The sequence below is a fragment of the Centropristis striata genome, chromosome 7 (genome assembly GCF_030273125.1).
Source record: "Centropristis striata isolate RG_2023a ecotype Rhode Island chromosome 7, C.striata_1.0, whole genome shotgun sequence".
In the NCBI taxonomy this organism is placed as follows: domain Eukaryota; kingdom Metazoa; phylum Chordata; class Actinopteri; order Perciformes; family Serranidae; genus Centropristis; species Centropristis striata.
Window position 1 is genome coordinate 19280464 of NC_081523.1, and position 25681 is coordinate 19306144.

Genomic DNA, 25681 nt, shown 5'->3' on the forward strand with positions numbered 1-25681 from the left:
TATGGTTTTGCCAAAAATGCTTTCTATTCAAGGCCAGAAATTCCAGTCCACTTCTGGCTGCTGTCACTGTCAGGTGTCAGTTAATTCTGTTGATTGCTTTGACCTGATTGCCTTTGATCTTTGATGTGATTACAGTTACAGATACACACACACACACGCATGCGCGTAAGCGCTCACACTCCTCACACATGCATACACATGCTTCAAACACGCGCGCACACACACACACACAGGTAACTTTATGTGATTTTAATTACACACACACACACAGGTAATTTTATGCGATTTTCGCTACACACACACACACACACACAAAGGTAACTTTATGCGATTTTTGCTACACACACACACACACATTTTGAGGTTAAAGGGCATAGTTTTAAATATCTGAAGTCTCATCATAGTGTACACACACCGGCAGTAGCCCCTGTGGACCTTCCAAAATTTCCCTAATTTGATTTCTAGTTTGATTTGTTTTATATTATAGCTGTCAACCAATTTAGTGAGTATCAGTACAAAGCACCATTAAATGGAAATACTGTAGTAAATTGAAGTACCTCAAAACTACTTGATTAACAAACTTATTCACTTTGCAACACTGGTAAAATAAAATGTATTTTTTTCTGTTCTTAAAGGTTTGATTTAACTTGACATAAATATAATTTCATTTTATTTTTCCTGCTATATAATATATACATTTTTTGGAAATATTGATGTCATTTCATCATAAACACCCAGTCCTGGCAACACAGATGTTCATTTGAACCAAAATGTAACATATATCACATAAAATAAAAATAAAGTGAGATGTATAAAAAAAAACCTTGTTCAACACAAAACTAATTTATTTCATGAACATTTGAAATATGTGATTTCTCCTGTCAAGCACATCTTTATCCAAAGCAATATGTATTAAAAACCTATGTTTTGTTTTTCTCCAACCAGGAGAAATGAAACTGGGATTCTGATAATGCTACACTGACTTCAGATGCCTTTCACTAAATGAATGTAAACAGTGGTCAGTGTTCACTTGAACCACATTATCTTCAGTTTATGTTCAAACAATCACATATCAATATATATTTGAGTTTAAAAAAAAAAAAGCTACCACATTATTCAAACAAATATCTAATTTGAACCAGTATCAACCAGTCAAACTGATGCATCCTTTTCCAAAGATTACAGTACAGATTATTAAACACTGAGACAAACTCAGCATCTGGCTATGTACATTATAATGTTCCAATATGCGAGATGTTTTCTATAAATAAATTACAGATTCAGAGCAACATCCATGCAAGCTTGAGGGCTAGCGATGAATTGGTGGTCCTATATGATCAAATGAGTGGCAAACATGGCCAATGTTGGCATTAGATGGAATCCATTCCACGTGAGAACGAGGAGGAGAAGCCAAGGCCCATTCCCCTCTGGGTGTGAGTCTGAGAGCGAGCCATCTCGTACTGAACATCAAGGTTCCTAAACATCTCCTCCTGCTTTTGAAGAGTCTTCAAGCCTTCTTCGTTTAGTGGTTTGGCAGCTTCGGCTTCATCCTCTCCCTGTAAAGACACCAAACTGAGTTTAACTGTTGAAGTTTAGAAAGTGTGGACTGAATTTGAAATTTGACAGGAGCAACAACCACACATTGATTGTATAAAATGACAATTATACTTACTTTAATACCCATTAGTTTGCGGAATTTTACATTCTGGTTCTTGTTTCCAAAGTTGAGCTTCTCCCACAACTCAGCTGTCTGGGACTTGTTGTCCTTAAAAGCAGAAATGAAAATAATATAATAAACAAATATTGGACTTCAAATACCCGTTTTTGAGGAGGAAATGCTGGGCACACATGGAACTGTTGAAAAAAAAAACACCAAATCAAATCTTACCCCCTCCTTCTTTCCTTGCCATAACATTTTCCTCTTTTTCTCCTGCTCTGCGAACTTCATGGGGTTTACAGCGGACGGGTTATAATAGCTGGGCACTGCAATACCAGTCTCTGCCAGTGTTCTGGCTTGAAGGGCTGCCATTTGTGCTGCCATGGCAATCTGAGGGGTGACCTGGGTCCCAGAGGCCAGGAGGGCCGCTACGTTGAGGGCAGGGTTGGAGGTGACTGCTGCCGCTGCAGCAGCTACTGCTGCGATAGGGGCAGCCACTGGAAACAAAATACACAAAGCAGCTTATGTAAGTAACTGAATCTCTACTTGAATGATCACAGTTTCACAGTTTACAGTTTTAAAACTTGGCACAATTAGCTCTTCTCACCTGCAGCTATCTCCTCCTGTTGCTGCTGTTGTTTCTCCAACAGCTCCTTCTCCTTCTGCTCCTGCAGCTTCTTGGCTCTCTCCAGCCTGGAGAAGAAAAGAGAGAAGATCATGTTACCAATTTGGTTTAAAAGGTGGTTGTGCTCACTGCTGTCTACCTGAAAGTGATAATATGACCTGCTGTTCATGTTGGAGACATCAGCCAGATCTTACATGTGAAGTTTTCAACATTTTTGCCTTTACATTTTTGACATTTAAATGAAATGAAGGGAGAGAAAGGAGGGGTAACATGCAACACAGGTCCCCGGCCAGACTGTAAATGATGCTGAAATTACACGTGCGTGTGTCTTATATCTAGACCACCAGCAGACCCCCCGCCCCCACCATCATAATTTTGTTTCCTTGTTTTCCTACTAATGTCGTTTCTCTCTGGCAAGTGCAACCGGGATGAGAAGTGAGATTACAGCCAAACCCGGTGATCTACAACTTTTGTCTAAAAAACATCAGGAATTAATGGTGGCTGATTGTGACTATTAAATTTATTTCTCTGTGTGGTTCCATTAATCATACCCATTATCTGTGCTTTGCCTGTTAGCCATATAATCATCTTAAACCTGCAGTGCGGAACTTTTGTCTCCCTCCTCTGGCAGTGAAAGTAATTACACTAATATTTAGACCACTGACGTTTGTGCTTATGACGCATGTCTGCATGTGAGCTTTCCTTGCCATCAATACCTTTGTTTATATGTATCAATCCTTCCTCTGAATCTAAGTTTCCTTATGTGAAGCATCCACTCCAGAAACTTTATTGGACACTTAGGATTTTCCATCATAGCTTTGGCCATAATCTATGGTCTCTCCCCACTTCCTGCTCCCTATAGCTCTGGCTGGTTTATGTAAAGCGCATCACGTCCGGTGCACCAGCATGTTAAAGTCAGCACAGACACCACAGCTCTAGTGTACTGTGAAATAAGACAACTTTACCTGGTGGTTTAATCAGCTGTATTAACTAATTTGGCAAGGGTCTGAATATAACAGACATATATTACATTTAAAAGTCCTGCACTGCAGCTTTAAAATGTTAGGCATTAGTAGAGCAGTCAAAGTTGAGTTGACATTAGATATAAAAAAATGTAATTTTTAAGCCTTGTATCTGCTGTTTTGGAACTGCAATAAGCACATTTCCTGGATTTGACCAGAACAGAATGACCAACCATCTACATTGTTAATGCCCTGCAAGCTGTTGCCTTGCCTTCTGGCCAGGGCCTCTTGTGCATCCATAGCTGTGTTTCGGCCCCGGAAGGCAGGTGGATTAACAGACCTGCTTCGGCTCTTTCTGCGCACTTTCTCACTCCTTTTCTTTCGCTCCCTGGTGACACATTAAAAATAAATTTTAAAGAGGAGCAAAGAGTTACTGACAAGTACAATGGCAAACCTGCAGGAGAAGAGTTCAAAAATATTAAATCCCTAAAATAAATGTGGTTATTTGAGTGAAACTTACCTGCTCTTACTGCGACTTCTGCTATGATGACGGTGTTTGGACCTTGAACCTGAGCGAGACCGAGCCTTCTTCTTCCTGTCCCGACTGCGTGATCGCGATCGCCGCTTGTCTTTACTTTTGCTGTGATGCCGCCTGAAGGCAATAAGATCCATCAACATGAACCAATCACTGGCTGTCATAGCGCTACAGTATATTTACCCTTGATTAATGTTCAGAACAAATGATCTACTGTATATCAAAAATGCTGAGTAGTATTAAACGAGACCAGAACTTCTACAATAGAAATATTGATAAAGTTCTTTATTTTGGGGTTTCAATTATAAAGTATTTAACCGAAAGCATCACTAATCAAGAAACGTTTACGCCCTTGACAACAATGACTTTCCGTCTGTATCATTTAACAAGTTTACGACCTGCTGAACATATTTCTTTATGCACTTCACTGACCAGACTAACCTCTCTCGTGAGTGTGACCTGGACAAGCTCCGACCCTTGGAGGGCCTCCTGTCTTTGCGTCTGGATCGCTCCTCTCCATTCTCTGCCGAAAGTCTCTCTGGCTCTTGCTGCTCGTCTGTTTTTCTGTGTGATTTCGATGGCTTCTCAGAATCCCTCTTTCGTGCCTGTTTTAAGAAGAAGTTGTCTCTTTCAGGAAAATAGTGCAACAAAAAGAGTTAGTACCATGGCTTAGGGCAGAAGGTATGTAATCAATTCTGACAAGCTGAAAGAAATCCTTGTCTTTTCAAATCTTCTTTCATAACATGTACAGCATGTCATTCTGCGAACCCGATTGCAAGTTTGGGCCTTTCTGTGATATTTGACTAATTTCAATGGAATTACAGGAAAACTCATCTGTTCAGACCGCACCATGGCCCATTAATTAACAAAAAAATAAATAAATCTAATGTTACATGTAAAACAGGCATTGGTTGGAACCTTTCACATGTTGTAATAATGTGCATGCAAACCATAAGATCTTTTTTTTTAAAAGAAAAAAAACCTAAATGTGGTTTTCCGTTCAGCAACAACGACAATTCAGTGTTACCACAATGCTTTGAACTTGAAACCATTGAAAGGTGAAAGTAGGGATGGGCATCCGACTTACTTTTTACAGCGTCTTTACTTCTAATCACATGACACAGAACAATAAATTAACATCAGAAAAACGGATTCTTAAATAAAAATGATGCCTTTCTACATTGTATTTTTTTGCAAGGTTTAATGTGCTATGTGTCATCTTATGTCAAATTCTCTTTATGACAGTCACATCATATTTATTTCATTTGAATGTAATTTGGAAAGGGTCTTTATTAGTACGATGTGGCATATCACTAAAGAGGATTGTTCCTCTTTTTACAGACAAATTAGACTAACAGGAAAAACAGCATAATTACATAGGTAATAAAAAACACTGTATGAAATTAATTGAAAGATTAGTTTGATTATGCCCATCCCTAGCTGAAAGAGAAGCAAAAGTTAATTCAAAATTTTCTACTAAGAGTGTGAGACAAATAGGAGTTTGAATGGCAGATAGTTACCTGTCCCAGTAGTAGACATATTATTTTGCTATGTCAGCAGGGTCTTCTGTTCAGTCTCTTCGTGCATTAGCACGCTGAGTATGATTTATTATAGAAATGTTATCATGTGATCTACACACAGGATTAACAAAAAAACTACTCTTCACCATTTAATATGGTTACAAACAATGACAGATATCCAAGGATGAAAGCTTCCTTTGAGACATGTCAACATGGGGAGGGTAAAAAAAAGACCCTTTCCCATCTCCATCTATTTCTTCCTAACTTTGGTTACATTTACCCTAATAAAGCATACTCACCTTGACCTAAGACTAACAAGGAATATGACTTATGGCCTACTCAATAACATGACATGTGTTTCTAGTCATAAAAAAATTGTATTAATTACCTCTTTACTCCTGCTGCGACTCCGTCTGTATTTTCTGTCACCTGGAAAAAGCCAGAAGGCAGAGTGTTGACAAATATACATTGCAAAAATAGATTTGAAACAAAACAAGGTTAAGAGAAGCACATTTGCACAAACCCACAATAAAGCTTCTGTATATTATTATATTATATTATTTTCACAGTAAGTGGACAGGATTCTCCAGTAGTTTCTGTTAGAGAGTTGACTCTTATCATGGACACTGCATGGAGTGCAGACTTTGCACAGTAATTGTAGTTATGTTATACAGGCACACACAATGTAATTACATGTTAGCAAAGCAACCTCGGGCACCTCATAATTTTTAGGACATTTATGAATGTGGCCCTAATAGTTCTGGCATTTTCAGGACTGTTTGGGTACCGTTTCTGAATACTAACGTTTTCGATCCCTGGAGCGTGACCTTGACCGTGAATGGTGGTGTTTGGAGCTTCTAGGAGATCTGGATGACTCCATGCTGTGTTTTTTTCTGTGATGAACTGGGGAGCCTGCTCTGGTCAAGTCGACCGAGTCATTGTCACTTCCCTAGAAGAAATAGATACGAGACAAAAACACGTCAATAGCAAATCAGCATGGTTCAGTATGCAAAGTATTGTCCTTGCTGTATACACTCTCAAAGGGTAATGTCGCTAACCACAGCCTATTAAATAACCCTGAAACTGAACTGAGCTATATCCATATTAAAATACCAGTGTATGAGTCAGTTTTAAATTAAAATATATTTTGTAGCACAGGACGCTGTAGGACATGTGTGTTAAGCTCCCTGAATGATTTACTTTACCACTACTTTATTTGTATCATTTTGCTCAATGTTCCCATTAAAAATGAAAATGACACACACACACTCATGATCTACCACCATGTCAAATACACAATAAATGCATGAAGTCACAGCATACTAAACGAATTTTTAATATCAAAATATAGATGATTTGTAAAATGTATAGGAATAGACCCTAACAGTACTCAAAGTAATAACTGATCGATGTATCGATACTGATAACATCCACTTGCTTAAGCCTTAGTAAAAGGTGTATAGTTGCAGCCGTTTAACCACTAGTTAGCAGGTGGAATTTAATAAATAGAAAATGTATGTTTACACAGTTTTAAGGATGGGCTGCAGCACTATATCGCCGATCTTCTTAAACACAATGCCCACTAAATAAATACATTTCATAGGTCATCACAATGTTAGAAAGCTGCTACCGATGTGAAAAATGTACATTCTAGCTAATTCATAATACGACACCCAGTGTCATGACTATGCTTTTTAAAAAAAAAAAATTACATACCCGGATTATCATGCAAAAGGGCAGTCTAAATAAAACAAGCCCGCTAGCCAACTGCTATATACATTAGCTAAACGTTCGCCATTCATGCTTCCATCACAGCAATTGTAGTGTTAGCTAGGTCGCTAAGCTAGCTGACGCTAACCGCCATCTTTAAGAAAATATATTTCTGAATAGAATCGTTAAACTACACGGACATAATTTTGATGTTCCTGCTTTTAACTATGTTTAGATCATCGTTAAGTAAAAGTACTTACCGACATAATCTTAAAGCACACTGTAAATGTAACACGGCTGTTTTGTTGACAGCACAAACGAACACGGAGATGAACTGAGCCGCAACTCGGCCGTTGTCTGGCTCAGCTAATTTGATCTGGGTTGCCAGGTTTTACGTTCTACATCCCCCCTACATTCATCGTACGCAAACTGATTTGCTGAGCGAAGCTCGAGAACACCAAACAACGGGCAAGGGCGAGGCAAATATGCCAAAAAATTAGAGAGTATTCAACACTAAAGAATAAAATGTAATTTTATGTAATTGTATTGTTATGGTCTAATCTAATCTTTCAAGCGTTGTAGCAGTCGATCACACAATAGACTGAATCATAGCCAACCTGGCAACGCCACAAGGCTCTCCGGACATTCCTTATTGCCCCGCCCCTCTGTGGGAGCGAACATGGTCTTTATGCCCAAAATACAGCCTGTCAGGCAGAACTTACTCTCAGGCAGTGCACAGCCCACACGAGTTTTGCCAATTAAATGGCTGTGGTTGGATTACAGATGGATGCTATTAAATATCTGCTGTGGCTGGGCTTTATTTCCATAGATATGTTTATTTTTGCCAAATTCAAAGATGGCGGCATGAATTATACGTAGCCTGATCTGATTGATCAGATAGACAAAACTCAGGGGAAAGAGACCCAGCTATCCGCTGTTAACCTACATCAACCCGCCAAATTCTAAAGCTAATGCTGTTGAGTTATGTCGGTCCTGTGTGTTGGAGCTGTCTGATTATTTTGGTAGACTGGTGAGTTGTTATTGTCTGTATCTACATTATATTCCGTCAATTCAAAATTGCTCATATATATCAGTATAACATCTTACATTGTGTTGGTCTTGTAATTCTCGACTGGATACGTGTAACCGAATTATTCGATAATGTAAGCTAGCCTCGCTAACTCAAAGCAACAAGTCAACAAGACCTGTAGAACCATTTCAGATGAAATAAGACTTCACATATTTCCTCCATTCCATGTAACTTAGCTCCACGAAATGGCGATGTGGAGCGACGTTGAACTTCTGACCAACGAGGATACAAACACTATCCGCCTCAGCAGTGTGTCAACTGAGGAAAGTGGTAGCGGCTTGTATCAGGTGGATACACTGGTCAAAATCTCCACTGCCAATGAGGTAATAAAAGCCAATATTCACAGTACACGAACTTTATTATCCCCCTATATCCCTGTTGCTCCATTTCGTCACCCTGTTAAAATAATCGCCTCACTCATTTTTTCAAGTTTTGCAGAAAACACAAAACTTCACCAAAAGTGTAACGTATGACATTTATTGATAATTTCACTCAAAAATTATGTAACAAAGGATGGCTATTGGCATAGTAATAACCCTGTGTGTAAATTATGTAACTTAAGAGAAATAAATGAATTTGGCAATTTTTGGAACATGCCTTTGTGACTTAAGCAAGATATGGTAACACTTTATTTTGAAGGTGTCTACATAAGAGTTACACAAGCATGTCAGAAACATGACATGACAAGTATCATGAGCATTAATGTTACTTCAAAGTGTCATTAATGTTCACGACACATCCCATGTCATGTTTATGACACGCTCATGTCACTCTTATGTAGACACCATAGAGTAAAGTGTGACCAATATTATTGTCAACAATAAAACATTGATAAACTAAACTGATAACTAAACAATCTCCCTCTACCTCTTCTTTGCTGGGTTCTTATCTGGTGCCTATGAATGTGGCAAATTGTCAAATTTTTACCATAGGTGGCCAGCGTCATGAGGAGATGATTCAGGCAAAAAAAAAACCAATTTTGACAAAAAAATGACTTAGGCGATTATTTTAACAGTGTGACGATTTTTTTACTAAACACTCACACACAGGGGCGTAGTGAATAAGTCTGTGCCCTTTGAAAGCATACCCCCCTCCCTTCTTTAATGTAATAATGTAACAAGAATTATAATGGATACTTTAGGGACAGTGTATCACAATAGTGACAGTAGCTGTTTCTTGCAGGTGCAAGTAGATCCTCATCTTTCCTCCTCCAGTGGTTCAAACTGGAGAATTGTCGTTGTTGACAAGACAGTTATCCTGTTTGACCAGAGCTATCAGACCATCCTGCTGCTTCTGCACTTTGGTATGTTCTTCCTTTCATCTTCACACTGTTTACTATCTGTCAGATGTCTGTTGTCTGTCATGGCCCATGTGGCTGCACCAAAATAAAGGAACCAAAATATAAGATGACTCCTGCGTTAAGGCTAGGCCTGCACAATATTGGAAGAAACTGAAGCTGATATATATATATATATATATATATATATATATATATATATATATATATATATATATATATATATATATAGCAATAGGAAAAAATAGCCTTAGCACTCAGCCCTTAACATCGTTTCAATGTTAAATGCATCAATCCGGTGAACTTTTAAAGCAAAATTAAGAGTTTATATGCATAAACTTCTCTTTTTGTAAATAAGTATGTGCTCTTGTAATCAGTTTAATCATAAACACATTTGCTGTATAGATATAAATTTGTGGGATCCTCCCACACCAAGCACAGTTGAAGTCCCTGAGCAGACTGTGTGGACTGCTACCCATTAAGTGATAATATTTTTCAGTTCATCATGAATCTGTGCTGGGCCTACTTAGATTGTAGGTAATTAATGGGAAAAACTGGATTATTTATGGAAAAATGTTCCTTCTGTATTAAGAAACATAAAAGTTGTAGCATGAGTTTGAATTAAATTGCCTTACTTGACTTTGGATGTCCTGAAAAATAACTATTGCCTTTGAGCACATTGCAGTGTTGATGCTGAAACAAATGTATTAAATGATACAGTTGTGCAGCCTGACTTTAAGCTGCCTTTATAGTCCAAATTAAAATTTAATTTTATAATTTTGCAAAGGTTCATTCAAATAACAGATTTAATCATGCCTTTCCCATCAATGCAGTTTGACCTGTTGGAGTGCCTACTGTATGTTAATACTACATCTTGATTTTCAGAAACTGATGTGGATGCTATTGATGTTTGTCTGGAAGGACAGTTTTTGGTGGTCTGTGAAAGAAATGGAAACCTCCATTTGATCTATGTTCCACACAAGAGGATTCTTCTCACCAGGGTATGAGTTGTTGTTGTTGTTTTTTTGTTTGATGTTGTTTTTTTGTATCTATAAAACTCACTATTTAAATATTGGTTTCAAACCTTTTTGTTATTATTCCCACAATGAATATACAAGTAACAATGATACATTGGAGAGGAATATTACAACAATATCAAAAAAGCCCTCCACAAAACATCCCCAAGGTTGGGCTAGTGTAGTTTCAGATGATATACAAGTCTAAGTCTCTCTACTGAGGCTCCCTCAGTGTTGTTGCGATGGCTGTATTTGTATTTAATTGTATTTGATTGTTTATGTTAACTGTGTTTAAATGTTGTAACTTGTCACTTTTTATGCTGCTTTCTTGGCCATGTCTCTCTTGGAAAAGAGATCTTTTAATCTCAACGAGACTTTTACCTGGTTAAATAAAGGATATATACTGTATGATATCCAAAAAGAGATCACATGGCGCTCAGTGGAAGTCATTTGGGGAACATCATCCCTAGAAGCACCAAACTCACTAGTGAAATATTGTGTCAGATATGATCGCTCCGTGTTTGATCTTGAACTGTTATAGTTGAAGTCAGACAAGTACACTATAACACCTGAAGAATAATACTCAACTATAATAATAATACTGGCATCATCCATAATAAGCCTTTTGACTTTGTGTCTATTTTTATAAATGCGTTTGAGTTGCACAAATTGTTTCCTTTGTGTTCATTACCTGTTGTGTTGTTTCTGGGTTTGTAGGCTTTGGTAGAGAAACCATCCAGTGGAGATAAGAAAACATACCGCTATCTCATCATAGAGGAGGACAAGGCATCCTCAGGTAAAAATGTCCTTATGAATATGAGAAAAATGAAGGTTCTGTGGAAACCTGAAGGAATTTATCTCTAGCTGTTTAATGATGCTTTTTTCTGAGTTGTCTTTATTTATTTTTCTTGGCAGGGATGTACCATGTCTTCCTTCTCATACAAGATGGGTTTTTCCACATTACAAACCTTGCGTTGGCAAAGATCGAGACAGGTATCAAAACATCATGTGCAGCAGACTTAATGTTTTGCTGGAGACATTGTGTTGACCAAATTAAACATTCATTCTTCTTTTGTCAACACAGCCATTGAAAAAATGGATGTGGGAGCTCTGAAAGAGGTAAGTTAAGGCAATCTTCATTCCATGCATTGCAAGCTTGTTTTCTTTTCTTTTATATATATTTTTTTCTTTTCTTTTTTTATTTATTTAAAAAAACATTTAATCACATTTTTCCTCAACTCAGCTCCAGTCGTTTATCAAGATAGACTTCTGCTCCACCAGTGAATACCATGACGAGGGCTGCAGTAAAGCAGTGATGTTCAATCTGGGCCCTGAGATCCACTTAATGATCGGGGTCAGTTTTTTTAATAATAATTTATCTACCATCTGCAGTTATGGCTGGGCGATATGCAGAAAATCAAATATGGAGATATTTTGACATAATACTTAATATTGATATTGAGACGATTTAGTAGGCTTGACTCGGTGCTTTCATAAAAAATGTACACAATGAGATTTTTGATAAATTATCATCAGTAATGTGGGTATATTGACTAAGTGGCTAACGGCAAACAATAGAACAGCTGTAACAGTTTGGTAAGTTCAGAAAACGACATAACTTATATCACTACAGTATTACTTCCTTCAAAAACTTAGACGATATTTAGTCTCTTATCATGATATCAATATTATGTTAACATATTGCCCAGCCCTTTGTGCAGTTATGTTACACTGGTTAAATGTTAATGAAAGCATATTTAAAGGACAAAGTAAAATTAATTCTCTTGTAAATGACAATGATACTTCAAATACTTGTGTATTTTTTCAAGATAAAACCTAATCTTGACCAAGATATTAAGACCAACTTTAAATCAAACTTGTGTAAATAAAATATTTATAAAAAATAAGAGTTACCCCCTTCTGTAATACAGTAAAACAACATATTTCGTGATCTAATTTGCCACATTATTAACTTCACAGGGGGCTCAAGAAAATGTTTTGACTCACTGGATGATGGACCCTCATCAGGCCAAGATGTGCCTTGTGCACTCTGTCAACAGCAGCCTAATTCCAGGTAAGGTCTTCCTCCATGAATAGTATATAGTTACACATAGTTAATGTGCCTTTTGGAAGATGCTATTTATTATTATGTTTTTTAGCTCAGGGCATTGAACATGAGTTAGGATAAATACAGTAAAAGAAAGTATTGGGTAAAAGAGAAATTATAAGAAATGGAAACAACATGAAACAGTTGCAAAAACGGTAAAAAGTTAAATGCCTTTTGGCCTACATTGTGTGAGGGATGTAACAGCTTTTCTCCTTATGTTTTCTTCTAAGGTGTGAGGAAGATGGTGGTGGTGGAAAATCTCTTGTATATTCTTGACACTGAGGTGAGTTCAGTGGTGTCACCTGTCGCTGTTGGATTTACCATTGCATGCTGCTCACACCAAAGTACTAGAGGTTCACACATGGATTTGTATTTTCTCTTTGGCTGCAGGATGCCCTGAGTCTGTGGGATCTCCATTTCCTTGTCATGATTCATTGTTGGCAGGATCTTGCCATTCATGACTTTGAACTCACCACAGAATGTGGCTCTGCCTCCATGGTGGCGTATGTGTCAATGTTTTTATCACCTACTGCTGTAAATATACAGAGAAATGTGTTTCTTTTAAACAATGTTAAAAAATGTAAATTGATTTGTGTGCATTACAGCCAAGACAAGAGCAGCATGAAGATGATTACATTGACAAAGCAAGACAACAGTCAGGTAGCAGAACAACTCCTTTTGAAGAAACTGTAATGGCTGATTGTCCTTATCGGAACTTGATGTGCTGATTTTTAATTTCTCAGATCAACTCGCTGCAGATACGATCCCTACCTTCCATGACTGTTTGCTACTCTCTGGATGTTTCCTCAGTCTCCTGCCTGGTCCAGACAAAAATAAACATGGTAAACAATCAACGCTTGTTTACCCTCCGATGTGGGCGGGGCTTAATTGCGCTCTGTCTCTATTAGGGGATATATGTGGATGTGCTATTTCTAGATGTTTCTGTACATTTATGTCTGTTTTAACCTCTGATTTCAGGACACTATTTACCTAGTGGAGGGGATTTGTGAGAACCCGGAAAGGTAGGTTGTGTTGATTTATGATTTCCTTATGATGTCAGCCTGTACTTGAGCAATATGGTGAATGTTTACTTCTTCTTCATCAAGTAGTCGAGGAGAGCCAGTATCTTCTGTTGTTGTCAGATGCTTCACGGAGGCTTTGCCTGAGAACAGGTACATCACTTTGATTGGATTCATTTCAACAATAATTGCAGTTTTACACTCTACATAACAGGAGTATAATTTGAATTAATTTCTTTCTTCTCAGACTCAGCAGACTTCTTCACAAACACATGTTTGAGGAGGCTGAGAAGTTTGCCATTGCATTTGAGCTGGATTTAGAGGTAAGTGAAAGGTGAAAAATATAACCCATGTGACTGTTTTAGGCTAGACTTTTTTTGTTTTGTCCTCAGTGGATTAAAAGATGTTTGCTATTTGACCAAAGAATTTTGATTTCACAGTTGGAAAAAGACTTGTGTTATAACATATATAAGTGTTATAACTTTAGAGTGGTGTTTTCACTGGCTGTAATGTATTGCCCTAATTGGAGCTATACACAACTAACAATCCTATTTTTGTCCAGCTGGTTTACAAGGTGAAGCTTGACTTTGTGCTGGAGCAGCTGGCGTCTGCGTCAGTCGGAGGCTATGGACAGGATGTGTGGTCTGAACTTGTGGAGGAGGCCAAGACCAACCTGATGAAGATCACAGTCCGTTATTAAGTCTAATCTCAATTTACAGTTCCAATTAGATTTTTTTTATCAAGCGTATTAATTCTTACTAATAGAGGGTATTGTTTTTTTGTTGCCTAGGATGAGCAGTACGTGGTGGAATACTGCCTCAAGGCTCCGTGGCCGACCTTTGAGACAGCAGAGAAGATGCTGAACCATGCTGCCGCACGATACTCCGTCCTACAGATCCAAGAGGCTTTGGCCAGGCTCGCAACATTCTGCAGCCTGCACGGCCTGGAAAACTTTAAGTAAATTCAAAGTGTCGTTGTTTCGAATGTTTTTATTGTAAACCGTAATTTTTTTAAAGATAGCTAAAATTATAAAACCATTCTTCTTTTCCTTATAAACAAACATGATGAGTTGAAGAAAATGAATAAATAACAAAATAAATATAAAGAATTATAATAATAATAATAAAAAACAAATGTATTGATTATTAAAAACCTACAATAATAATCTTAATAATAATATTACTTTAATAACATCACTTGCAAAATGTTCTTGCCCACTTATAAAAAAATAAGAGAACTTTATTAATCCCGAAGGAAATTCTGGTTCCAATTTGCTCCAAAGTTACAAAAACAATCCCAATATAGTATAATATAAGAAAACAATGGAAAAAAATGATAATATAAATATAATTAAAAGAAAACACAAAACCTCTAACCAGCCTCACACTTTCCTTATCTACCCATCCCTACTCAATACTGGAGTTGAGATTCAGTACACTCTGCCAGATGAGAAAGGCATTCTTGCCAAATTTTCTCAAAATCTTTTAACTTGTCCGTATTGTCAAGGTGAAGTTTGTCCATCAGTTCAGTGAGCCATAGATTCAAAGTTGGGACCTTTTTCTTTAAGATGTTTTGCAGTGATAAGTCTATATGCCAGGACGCTTTGGTTCCAGTTTTAATTTAAGTGAATTCAAAGTCTTATTGGTTTTACAGTAAATTTTCCTTAATGTTGTTTGTTCATTATGTTCACGAACGTGTTATTCTCTTATCCATAGTGGCATCGCCTGGATTGAGTTTCTCAACAGCACCGACAATTTAGGAGACATTCTGACCCACCTAAGGGAAGGCGACGTCAAGGGTGCTCAGCTCCTTTGGCTCAGATACGAGGTAAAGAAAAGATTCATGACAGAACCGCATTGTGAGAAATATCATGGTGTCAGTTGTGATGTTGTTTATTGCTGGGTGTTGTTGCAGGGACAGGTTGCCGCAAAGTTTGATGAGAGCAAACTGGAAGCCGTGCTCAGTGCCGTCCCAGAGGACCTGCCGTCCCAAGACCTCTGCCCTTGGTTTAGGACAGTATTTGTTCCCTTTGTGAGGAGAGTGCTTCCAACAGGACAGGTAGGTCACACTCTCTTATAACAAAATGCTGTCATCTTCACAATATGGTGACTTGTTTTCAGTTCTATCTTAATGTGCCCATAGAAAATCCTGGCGAGATGGCTGGAACAGAGGGCAAGGAATCTGGAGTTAACAGAAAAGGTAAGAAATAAACTAATCTTACCCTCAAGTGCTTAAAGAGGAAACTTTTTTCAGATGGCTTTGTGTCAAACACGTCGGTGCAGTGGACTTTTGCCGACAAATGTGTGGCAAGCACTTGCAGTATAGAGGGAGTTGTAAAAAAACATTGTATAATTTGTATCAATTACAATAGTTAAACCATGATGATAAATTTAATTTGGTGTTCCAGGGTTCTTGGCCCCAGAACGGTTTGGACATGGCCGTGCTTGGACTACCTTCGCTTTGGACATGGATAAAATCTGTAAGTTAGCCACATTTTTCATTTTCATGTTGTAAATAAGTGCCTTTTCAATCATTGCACAAACCTAAATACCATGACATTATTTAGTCCATGATTTATTTCTTATATCTATATATTTTTATCTATAAGGATGATAATTATGGTGCAACAGAGGTAGAAAACCTCAAGTCCCTGGTGTCCAACCTCCGTCAGCTCCTGGATCTCCACCGCAAATATAATTGCAAACTGTCACTTTCAGTCTTTGAGAAGGTTTGTGTCTTATTCGTGACGTATTCTGATAACATTTAAGCTTCAAACAGAAAACACATTTTTTTTTTAACTTGCAAAAATGCATGAAAATATATGATGATTAAGTACATTGGGATGTTGAGTTTCTGAGACATTTTGAGTAGGTTTTATATTGTTGTGCCTATATTAACAACTTATCCTCCTTGTGAATGTGAAAGGGGAGTGTGCGGAGTGTTGCGTTCTTCATGCTTGATAAAGTGTCTGCTCCAGAGCTGATCCCTGCCACAGTGGAGAGCAGCATCCTGCCGTATGCAGAAGAACACGAGATTCCTTTCGATGAGCTGCTTCTACAGTACATCAAGGTAAAACTCCACCACAGCCAAGCCCTCTGGGAACACATGTTTGTTTTTTCAAAGGCCTGATGGATCGTGTTACCCCTCTCATCTTTACTAGGATCTGCTGGAGCGCTGCAGTTCTCAGACCACAACACTTTTCACAGAATGGGAAGCCAAAGCGGTTGCTGTGCTGGGTTGCATGACTGACACTGATGTAAGTTTCTGTAACACCATTGCAGTTACACACGGTTCACAGCACAGTAAAACATTTTTTAAATCAGACATTATTGTTTTTCCTTCTAGCTGATCGTAGATGCTGTGCTGGAGATCATGCAGAAAGCTGTAGTGCCCTGGTCTAATGTGGTAGAACAACGCGTTCAGCAGTACCTCGAGATGGATGGACCAAAGTATGTTTACACTGTACTCACTGACTTTTTTCATACTTTTACCAATATTAACAGCAACCTATATAATTTTCTTCCAACTGTCATATTCACCAGACAAGAGCTTCTAAAGGAGAGCTACCGTCTGATGGAGATCAGGAAACTTCTCAGGGGCTATGGGATCCGCAGCTTTAACCTCTCCAACAGGAGTCAAACTTTGGTAATTTTTATTTGATTGATCATCTGACTTCTGTTGTGACAGCTGATGAGCTTTTTTTCATAAACTGTATATCTTCCCCAGACGCTGATTAGATACATCCTAAAGCAAGACTTGCCAATGTCTTTGGAAGACTCCCTGACGTTAGCTGAAGCATACAAACTTCCAACCTTGCAGATAAATTACTTGTTTCTCATCCAGCTGATTGGCCAAGGCAAGGTATGCGCATAAATGTGAAATCACCAACATTTTATGTACGTTTTTGTGTTTCCGTGACATGTTGTTAGAAAGTCTTTTATGCTGCTTTCAGACTGAGGAATGCATTACTGTCCTGAGGAAGCTGTCCTCCTCAGAGGCAGAGTGTGTGATCGAGCGTCTCACATCCTGGGCTCGCCTGCAGCTGGAAGACAAAGCCCACATATCTGATGAGGTGAGGAGAAGGAACATGTCATGTTACTGAAATAAAAGGCCATTTATACTTTTCCAACATGTACTCACTGCTGATGCAGTTTCCAGGTCAATTAAGTCATATGTTATCACTTAACTTGTTGTTGCTGAGCACAAGATGTGATTTCAATGCTGCATCTGACAGATATTTGATCTGATATACCAAATTTTCTGCTTGGGAGCCTTTCCCTCTGCAGAAAAACAGTCTACAAACTAGTTAATGCTCCCATGAACATATATTTAATTAGTTTGTTTCTATTTTTTTTCCAGCAAAGAGGATTTGTTGTCTGGATGTGCATGCTTTTGTAAATGTTTTGGCAGCCTTTTCCTTTGCACTTGTGATTGCCTACATAGCTATAAACATCACAAACATGCCTCAAAATAGAACGTACAGGAAATTTAAATCAATCACCACCTCAGGATCTGAACATAGAAGCATCTCAACTTTCTCTGTCTTCAATAGCACAAGAAACACCAGATGGTCATAGCTCAGGTGATGGTGGAGGCTCTGAAATACCTGCATATAATCCAAAAACGTAAGTATATTACGCAATTCTAAAATGTGGAAAGCAGTGTTGTGTACAAAGCAAAATGTCGCTCATTTAGAAGTCACAGTTTAAGAACCTGTCAGCCAACTTCCACCCTCCTGAGGTTTTCTTTAGTGAGTCAATTAATTATTCTCAGTTCCAGCTCTTATGATGACTCATGGCTCTGACCTACGATGTGCTGGATGCTTTAAGAAAGTCTAGTATGCTTTTTAGATGTTTTAAAACACTTTTCATACTGCCTTCGCCTGTAATTATCTAAAAACACCAGACACTGGTTGTCTACACATGGCTTACAGACAAAGGTGAGAAGTTAGTGACACCAGGTTTCATGTCCTCTGCAGATGATGCTCTTAAAAGCATGGAGTGTGAAAACAACCTCATCATGTTCAAGGCAATCGCCCACCTCCAGGTGAGTTTCATTAAAGGGATGTCATTAAGTATTATCCCATCTGTTTTTTGTTTTGTTTTTTTAAACCTCCAAACCCTTTGTGTGTTCCTTCAGGAAGACTTTGATGTTTTCTTCACTCCCTCCAACTACGAGGATCCAAACATCAGAAAACAGATCCAAGAGCATCACATCACAGCATATGAAAACACTCGTGGTCGACGTTCCTCTAAGGGGAAGGCTGCGACAACTCCAGTTGTGGCTAATGACCCCGACGGCAAGACCAAGACCATCTCCACAGAAGCTGGCTTGCGTCGTTTAGGAAGGCAGCTGCAGCGCACCGAACCGGAGCTCTGGTCGGACTTGGCCCTGCGAGCTCTGAGAGTGGGCAAGGTGGACAAGGCCCTGAAGATCCTCAGGTTTGCATGTGTGAATGCTGTGCTGTGTGTCTGAATCTGTATCTGTCCAGTAGGGCATGAATAAAATCTCCTGTTTGCTCTCTCTTCATTCATGTCTTCAGTGAGCTGTATGAACACCACTACAACACCAACACGGGGAAGGTTTTGTTCACTGCTGCCAAAACCTTATGCCAGATGCTGGAAGCAGATGTGCCCATGGTGCTTCCTGATGACATGGACTTGCCGGCAGTGATCCATGATCTGGCCTGCCAGGCGATCACTGTGTGCCATTCAGGTAAAGAACACATGTAAACATTTAAGAACAGCGTTTTATGTTGGTAAAAATAGCAGTTTGTGACTCAGCACTGGAGGTATAAATCAGATGTGAGATAAGACACCTTTGATCTTTGTTAATTTGTTGTAGTCTTGTAGTATAAAAAATAAGTAAACTTGTCTTCCTTCAAATTATGCTTTTTCAAAAACAAGCATTCATTAGTTACTACTGTAAATAATCAGGCATGTTTCATAAAGATTTATTTCCCTAAACACTACTGTTTCTAGTAAATGTTGGACCAGTAGACTACTCTAAGTTTAAACTCAAAGGGAAATTAGTCATTAGGAACAATCAAACTATAAAGCTTTCAAACAAGCAAAAATATTTCCTTCCGATATATTTGCAATAGTTTATCTGGTCTTGCTTTCAGAACAACAAACACTTTTTTTGAAAATCTGAAAGAGCATCTAGCCTAAATAGTTCACATGAGACGATGAGCTTTTTTCTTTGTGTGGCATCTGTCTTCTCTTGGCTGCTCTGTTGTGCTCTAAATCATTTATAAACAAAAAGTTAACATTGTAGTAACGGTTGCAGATCTGCTCCTGGACTGTCTGGAGCTTTGCAAGTGCACACGGATAGCCATGGACGTCTATCATCAGTGTCAGTTATCAGACAACTATGGCTTTATAGCCAAGGTCAGTATCTCAACTCTGCACAGAATCATACTGTGTTTACTTTGTTTTGGTCTGGTTTCTGCTTGATATGTTATTGCACATTTTTCTGCAGACATTTAAATCAACCATCTGATTTTACAAATTGGTAACTGTGAATCTACCAGTTGAAATCTTAAATAGATGATTTAGATAATGGTTATTATTATCTAGCATTATTCTGAAGCTAAAGTTTGTGCAATTAAAGTAAGACCTTCTGTTCAATATAGATATTTTAATATGTGTTCCCAGAATTAAGCAAGAAAACACCTGGAAGTTAAAATCGATTACAAAATTGTAAAATTATCCAAATGCATAAAATAAAACTTGTATTTGATATCACAGGATTTGACCTCAGAGACAGAAAAAGATCCACACTCTCAGTGGAGTTTCCAGGATGTTTTTAATGAAGACTGCATTGTCCTGGACCCACTGTCTGTGCTTCCTGTCCAGTATGAAATTACAAACTGCTTGCTGCCTATTTCTCTGGGTAAGATGCTCAAATTAATCATTTGTTCAATGTCTGTCTAATATTTTATCACCTTAAGTAGTCTACAGCAAACTGGTTTCATCAGCTGCTGTGCAAATTTATTCCTAATTCTGCAGACACCAAACTGTACCCACTGGACTGCTCCTGTCTGTCGCTCTGCTCATTTGAAGACGGTCTGTACTCCAGCTTATATTTCATTGTTTCGTCTTGAATTTATAATTTTCTAAAGTTTATCTTGTGTCTTGCCTGACCCACATGCAGGTTCAAACTACCTGCGGCCGCTCCTGGGTCCCCTGTCCAACATGTTACAGATGTTACAGGAGTGCAGTCAGCTGCAGCTGGCGCTCAGAGTGTTGGTCAACTCATACGGCAGCTGCCTGCAGCACGTCACCTCTAATGTCATGGACTTAAAGCTCAGTGTACAGGTGTGGCTGTCATATGTGTTTCTGGAACAATTGTACCAATATTATAGCTTTAGCTGTGAAGTTTATTTTGTGTCTTTATTATACATTCAAACAGAGTAGCTTTAAGATTAGGAACATTTTCCACACTGCAATCTAAAATAGATTAGTGAGCGATTGACACTTCAATTTAAAAAAAAATGTTGTAAAAAAAATGTGTTAAAAATGGATTATGCAAATCTAAATCTTGAATCCAAAAGTTTCAACAGCAAGCAGAACTATTGTGTTTGCATGCAAAAGTTTTTGATTCACGTTAATACATTTTTAATCCATTAGCACCAGCACATTAGCATAGCTATTCTTCCTGGAGTCCAAATGTATTTATTTATTTTACTTGCAACATGTTTTAATTAATCTCTTGATTACATTTGATTGCATGATACAAACGCAAAAGTGACTCCATATTTTTAGCTACTTGTCAGTGACGGCAAGCAAAAGTATTTTGTAATGTTTGTTGTGGAAATAAATGTCACAGTAAACTGTTAACTCCTGTTTTAGCTTCATGATACCAATGAGCTGAAGAAGTTCAATTTATGCTTGAATAATCTTCAAAAGACAACTACTGCATCTCTGCATGCTGTTGCTGTGGCTCTCCTGAACAAGGTGAGTCTGCTTGGACTGATGTCATGAGAGATTTACTGGGTAAAAGTATGTTTTTAAATAATATGATCTCTATATTTTTATGGGCTGCAGGTATTCAACTGGAGGGTGGTCGATTGTGATTTGGCTATTGGACTCTGTACGCTCCTCTCCAAGGAAGAAGTCTTCAAAATACTGTGGAAGGTTATCGACAACACCTGGCAGAACTATGACAAAATTTTGGTAGGGAATATGATAATTCTTTATTTTATTGTCTATTACCTTTTTTGTTTTAATAATGACTAATAGTGTTATTTATTAGTCCAAAATAGTATATGCATACATACAATTGTTGTATACATACAATACAACAATTCTATTTTGAGATCAGCCACAAGAAAACATCAAGTAGTTTGTTGTAATAACAAGATTATAAGTACACAAATGTCTATATGCACGTCTCCATTGATGTTCTCTTCAGCAAATCTAATCCGTGATTGTCTCTTGATTACTTCAGGCTGTGGCCAGGATTGGAGCTAACCTCTGCTGCTTGTACAATGAGGCTGAGGAACAAGAGAAGTTTCTCTCTGTCATCACTGACGCAGAATGGGGTATCAAGCTTGGCAAATTGGAGGTGTGCAGATGAAAACAACTTCATATTTATACGAGGGGAGGGCAATGTATCGAATATATCCAATATATTTGGCCATGTATAGGTGTAAGGGACTTGCTCTCTCTCTCACACACTGGCGACACAACTGATCAGCCACGGCCGTCATTAATTATAATTATTTTTTTCTGAGTTTACGTCTTTTTAGAATTGGGGGGGGGTCCCGAAGCGTGTCTGCAAATGTGAACAGACTATTATTCCCTGCAAAGACATGCCAAAAAATGATTCCTGCTAAAGGTAGTAGTACAATGACTCTGTTCCAACACTGCAGACAGGCTCTTCGAAAAAGACAGTCAAACTACTGTATGTTGTTCTGTGGTACTGTGTGTATATACTAGGCATTATGGTAAGAACATGCCTTCCTTTCATCCAGGCCTTCCTGTGAATGCAATGAGCAGTATAATTTAAAAAAGTCAGTTTGTCTGTCCGTCTGTAACAAATAAATAAAAATAATATAAATAATATAGTAAGATAAATAAAAAAACTACCATCTGCCAACTATTTCAAAGAAAAAATGTATTTCAATTGTATGAATAATAATTCAAACTTTATAATAAATAATACTTTTCCGAAGACCAGTCTGACTTGGAAATGACAGTACACCATCAGTCACAATATCAGGACACTAAGGTGGTATTTCAAAATTAAAGCCCCCTAAAGTGGCATAAATGAGCTGTGTTCCCTATAAATTCAGATTTATTAGAATGGTCACACTGGTTATTTGTTTAGAAAATATTGCAATGTATCTCTATTGTACAATACAGCATTGCCTGTTGCCCAGCCTTAGTTTATATAAATATTATTGTTCACAAGTTGCTGTCTCTTGACTGGACGTTAATCGTGTCTGCCCGTGCTCTGAAACAGATATCCATCCAGCCGGTGTTCCGTCAGCGGCCTGAGATGAAGAGTAGTCTGATCCCCGATCTGGTGAAAAACAGGAGGATCACTCCAGACATTATCCTCCAGTACTGCAGGTCAGCCGCGCAATGTCTTCATGTCAATGCAGAATACAAAGTTTTGTTTTGGATTCAGAAGTATTCAGTATACTTTTCCCTCCTGTTCTCACCCGCCTCTTCTGTCTGCAGCACCTTTGGCCTGGACCGCGACCGTGTCATCAACCAGTACATTACCACCTTACTGCTGCTCCAAGAGGACGAGGAAGGTGCAGGTGACCCGGGCACAGGCCAGGAACAGATGCAGCCTCTGTGTCATGCAGATGCACTGGAGAGAGTCCTGCAGATTATCCCGATGTTGCACAGCAACAGCGAGCTCATAGAAAGCCTCTGTGCTGCCATGTTCAAGGTTTGTGCATTGAGCAAACTAGACTAGCTCATTGTTGATGGTGACATTTCTGATAATGTCTGATAGAATAAGGATATTTTAATTTCACCATGGCAGCCATTCAGAGAGAGACCTTTCTACATCATGTGGTTAATTTGCATTGTTCTACCATTGCAAGGCCTGAAGTGTCATGGATAGCCAAAAGAAGAAGCTAAGCAGATAGCAAGGAGTTGGAAATGGAAATGCAAATAGAAAAAAGGAAATTGCCCTTTCAGGTGCCTGTAAAATGTGTGAATCTAGTTGTTTATTTCTCTTTTTAAAAATGCATTTTCATATGTAATTCCATTATTCCATATTTTAAATGTTGTTATTGACCGTTTTATATTTTTGTAATTCCCTTTTTAATTTGAGCTATTTATTGACGGATTAAAGTTTCATTTTTAAATTATTTTTATTGCCCATTCAAATACAAAATAATGAATCACATTAATTTAGTCTTTTTAATCATGTTACTATGTTTCTCGTACAATTAGTTTTACTTTCAGCTTCTCCTTACTTGTAAAAATGTCTTTCTTCAACAGCTCAACCCTTACAATTATGAGAGGATCGAAGTAGTCCTGAAGATCATACAGGCTGCAGACGAGAATGTGACAACCTTTTCTGTTAATCAGGTAAAAAAAAAAAACACATTTACTTGTCTTCAAAATGTACTGTTCAGATTAGCAACCAGTGTCTTTCAATTCTCAGTCAATGGGCCTCCTTCAGCACCTGAAGTCTTACAAGCGCGTCTCTCCTCCCTCGGACATGGAGAACACGTATCTTCTTGAAAACGGCCTGCTGCCAAACTTCCTGTCCAACAGCAGACTGCCCTTCCACCTGCTGATGCAGAGCAAACATTACTGGAGGATTGTCTGTGAGTTAGCCACTGTAGTTGTCTTATTTTCATGCTTCTGTGTTGTTGAGGACAAACTCAAATTACTCAGATTTTATTAGATCTCCACTTGTTGCCTGTTGGTATCAGGTGTAATGTAAAAGGAAGGAATCACTTTTAATTTATAAGATAAGATATTTCTTTATTAGTCCCACAAATTGTACATTTCCAGTGTTCCAGCTGCAAAAGTGTAAAGCAAAAATAGAAAGAAGCATCAATAAAATAACAATAAATAGAAACAAGCAATATTAACAAGAAATATTAATTAGCAATTTAAGCGGGAAAGCATTACCACATTTCTACCATTAAAACCGGAGGCGCTGTTGCGTTATTCTACCACTAAAGCCGGGAAAGCGGATAGATCGTTTCGTAGTATTTGTAGTTTTTGCCACCCATTTTCGGTCTCTTGCCCAATGAAATGCATCAGAATACATGTGGGAGTGTCGCAATGCAACACGGGACTTTTCCAGAACTTTGAAATCATGGCGGAAGATGACTTTAGCGGAGAGAGCTTAAATATAACAGGTATAAGCTCTCAAATACTTTTTGAATTTCATTTCTTTCTGCAACAGAGGCTGAACAATCTATTATTTAGTAGGCGTTGACACTTCTGTTGAATTTCCAGAAAAACTTCAGGTTTTAGGGGTTTATTTTAAAATCGGCCATAGGTTTTACAGGCATTTTTTCCAGGCGTTTTAGACCTAAATGGGTTAAGCAAGAAGCAATATATACAATACGACAGACTCGACAGTTAAAATTTGCCAGAACATAATTCAAGATATTTTACTGTGAGCGTGCGAGAGATTAAACACTTTTACTTTTGCCAGCTTTGTGAAGCTTAAGATGCCAAATCTGTGTTTTTTTTTATTATATCAAGGCTAAACTTGGATCATGCTTTTTTTGTCGTGTGTCGGTGTGCCTCATAGACTGTATAAAGTATAATCAATCTAGTGACAAAGAGTGGAGCCTGTGGTATTGAGTTGCTGCCTGACCAATCCCGAGTCAGTTACAGCCGTCAATCATGATATTTCACCTCCATTCTATAGACTCAAATAACTAATTAAAAACAAACTCATCAGAAAAATGAACACTTGAACAAACATCAGCATGATAATAACTACCTAAAATGACAGAAACCATATTTGGGGAAAAATGTACTCTACTTTGAGTTTTAAGTTTGGCTCTGTTTTAACCTAGCTGTCATGTCATCTATGTTTATATACAGGCTATGGTGTGTATCTGTCTTTAGGTCGGCAGCTAATCTCACTACTGATAATGTATAATACCTTTAAAAGTTAATGGGATCTGTTAAGAGAAATCTAACATA

General features: G+C 38.1%; 2 protein-coding genes across 4 annotated transcripts in view; one reads left to right on the forward strand and one right to left on the reverse strand.

The window, feature by feature from the left end:
• Positions 1–822: 822 nt before the first annotated feature.
• rsrc2 (arginine/serine-rich coiled-coil 2) lies at positions 823–7549 on the reverse strand. 2 transcript variants are annotated; one of them, XM_059336778.1, is made up of 10 exons: positions 7270–7549; positions 6104–6248; positions 5688–5728; positions 4221–4384; positions 3765–3896; positions 3585–3632; positions 2265–2350; positions 1889–2154; positions 1673–1765; positions 823–1556 (listed from the first exon to the last, which is right to left on the reverse strand). In XM_059336778.1, the coding sequence occupies exons 1-10, from the start codon at positions 7273–7275 to the stop codon at positions 1371–1373; spliced, it is 1167 nt and encodes a 388-aa protein (XP_059192761.1). In that variant the 5' UTR covers positions 7276–7549; the 3' UTR covers positions 823–1370. The 2 variants fall into 2 exon arrangements, with proteins under 2 accessions (XP_059192761.1, XP_059192760.1); XM_059336777.1 differs by having other exon boundaries at positions 3516–3632.
• Positions 7550–7873: 324 nt separating this feature from the next.
• kntc1 (kinetochore associated 1) overlaps positions 7874–25681 on the forward strand; it is a 38283-nt gene continuing 20475 nt past the window's right edge. The window contains exons 1-44 of one of the 2 annotated variants that reach the window (XM_059336776.1): positions 7874–8039; positions 8276–8422; positions 9282–9402; positions 10282–10397; positions 11130–11208; positions 11328–11405; positions 11497–11531; positions 11656–11766; positions 12393–12486; positions 12750–12802; positions 12910–13022; positions 13125–13179; positions 13263–13361; positions 13498–13541; positions 13626–13691; positions 13786–13861; positions 14101–14226; positions 14329–14495; positions 15254–15365; positions 15453–15596; positions 15681–15737; positions 15946–16017; positions 16147–16266; positions 16464–16607; positions 16699–16794; positions 16884–16987; positions 17081–17183; positions 17265–17399; positions 17491–17610; positions 18091–18163; positions 18517–18584; positions 18678–18979; positions 19081–19253; positions 19827–19927; positions 20288–20432; positions 20549–20605; positions 20694–20857; positions 21392–21496; positions 21587–21715; positions 21990–22106; positions 23007–23116; positions 23228–23444; positions 24005–24094; positions 24171–24336. In XM_059336776.1, coding sequence (XP_059192759.1) covers positions 8285–8422; positions 9282–9402; positions 10282–10397; positions 11130–11208; positions 11328–11405; positions 11497–11531; positions 11656–11766; positions 12393–12486; positions 12750–12802; positions 12910–13022; positions 13125–13179; positions 13263–13361; positions 13498–13541; positions 13626–13691; positions 13786–13861; positions 14101–14226; positions 14329–14495; positions 15254–15365; positions 15453–15596; positions 15681–15737; positions 15946–16017; positions 16147–16266; positions 16464–16607; positions 16699–16794; positions 16884–16987; positions 17081–17183; positions 17265–17399; positions 17491–17610; positions 18091–18163; positions 18517–18584; positions 18678–18979; positions 19081–19253; positions 19827–19927; positions 20288–20432; positions 20549–20605; positions 20694–20857; positions 21392–21496; positions 21587–21715; positions 21990–22106; positions 23007–23116; positions 23228–23444; positions 24005–24094; positions 24171–24336 — 4795 coding nt within the window. In that variant the 5' untranslated portion in view covers positions 7874–8039; positions 8276–8284. Of the gene's footprint in view, positions 8040–8275; positions 8423–9281; positions 9403–10281; positions 10398–11129; positions 11209–11326; positions 11406–11496; positions 11532–11655; positions 11767–12392; positions 12487–12749; positions 12803–12909; positions 13023–13124; positions 13180–13262; positions 13362–13497; positions 13542–13625; positions 13692–13785; positions 13862–14100; positions 14227–14328; positions 14496–15253; positions 15366–15452; positions 15597–15680; positions 15738–15945; positions 16018–16146; positions 16267–16463; positions 16608–16698; positions 16795–16883; positions 16988–17080; positions 17184–17264; positions 17400–17490; positions 17611–18090; positions 18164–18516; positions 18585–18677; positions 18980–19080; positions 19254–19826; positions 19928–20287; positions 20433–20548; positions 20606–20693; positions 20858–21391; positions 21497–21586; positions 21716–21989; positions 22107–23006; positions 23117–23227; positions 23445–24004; positions 24095–24170; positions 24337–25681 lie in introns of those variants that run through there. The other variant, XM_059336774.1, reaches the window with a different exon arrangement.

Excerpts from the sequence above, each read along its gene's own strand:
- rsrc2 (XM_059336777.1), bottom strand. Across the intron at positions 3,897-4,220 it reads AGGTCACACTCACGAGAGAG|GCGGCATCACAGCAAAAGTA; the intron begins GTTAGTCTGGTC and ends TATTGCCTTCAG. Across the intron at positions 2,351-3,515 it reads CAAGAGGCCCTGGCCAGAAG|GCTGGAGAGAGCCAAGAAGC; the intron begins GCAAGGCAACAG and ends TTTCTTCTCCAG.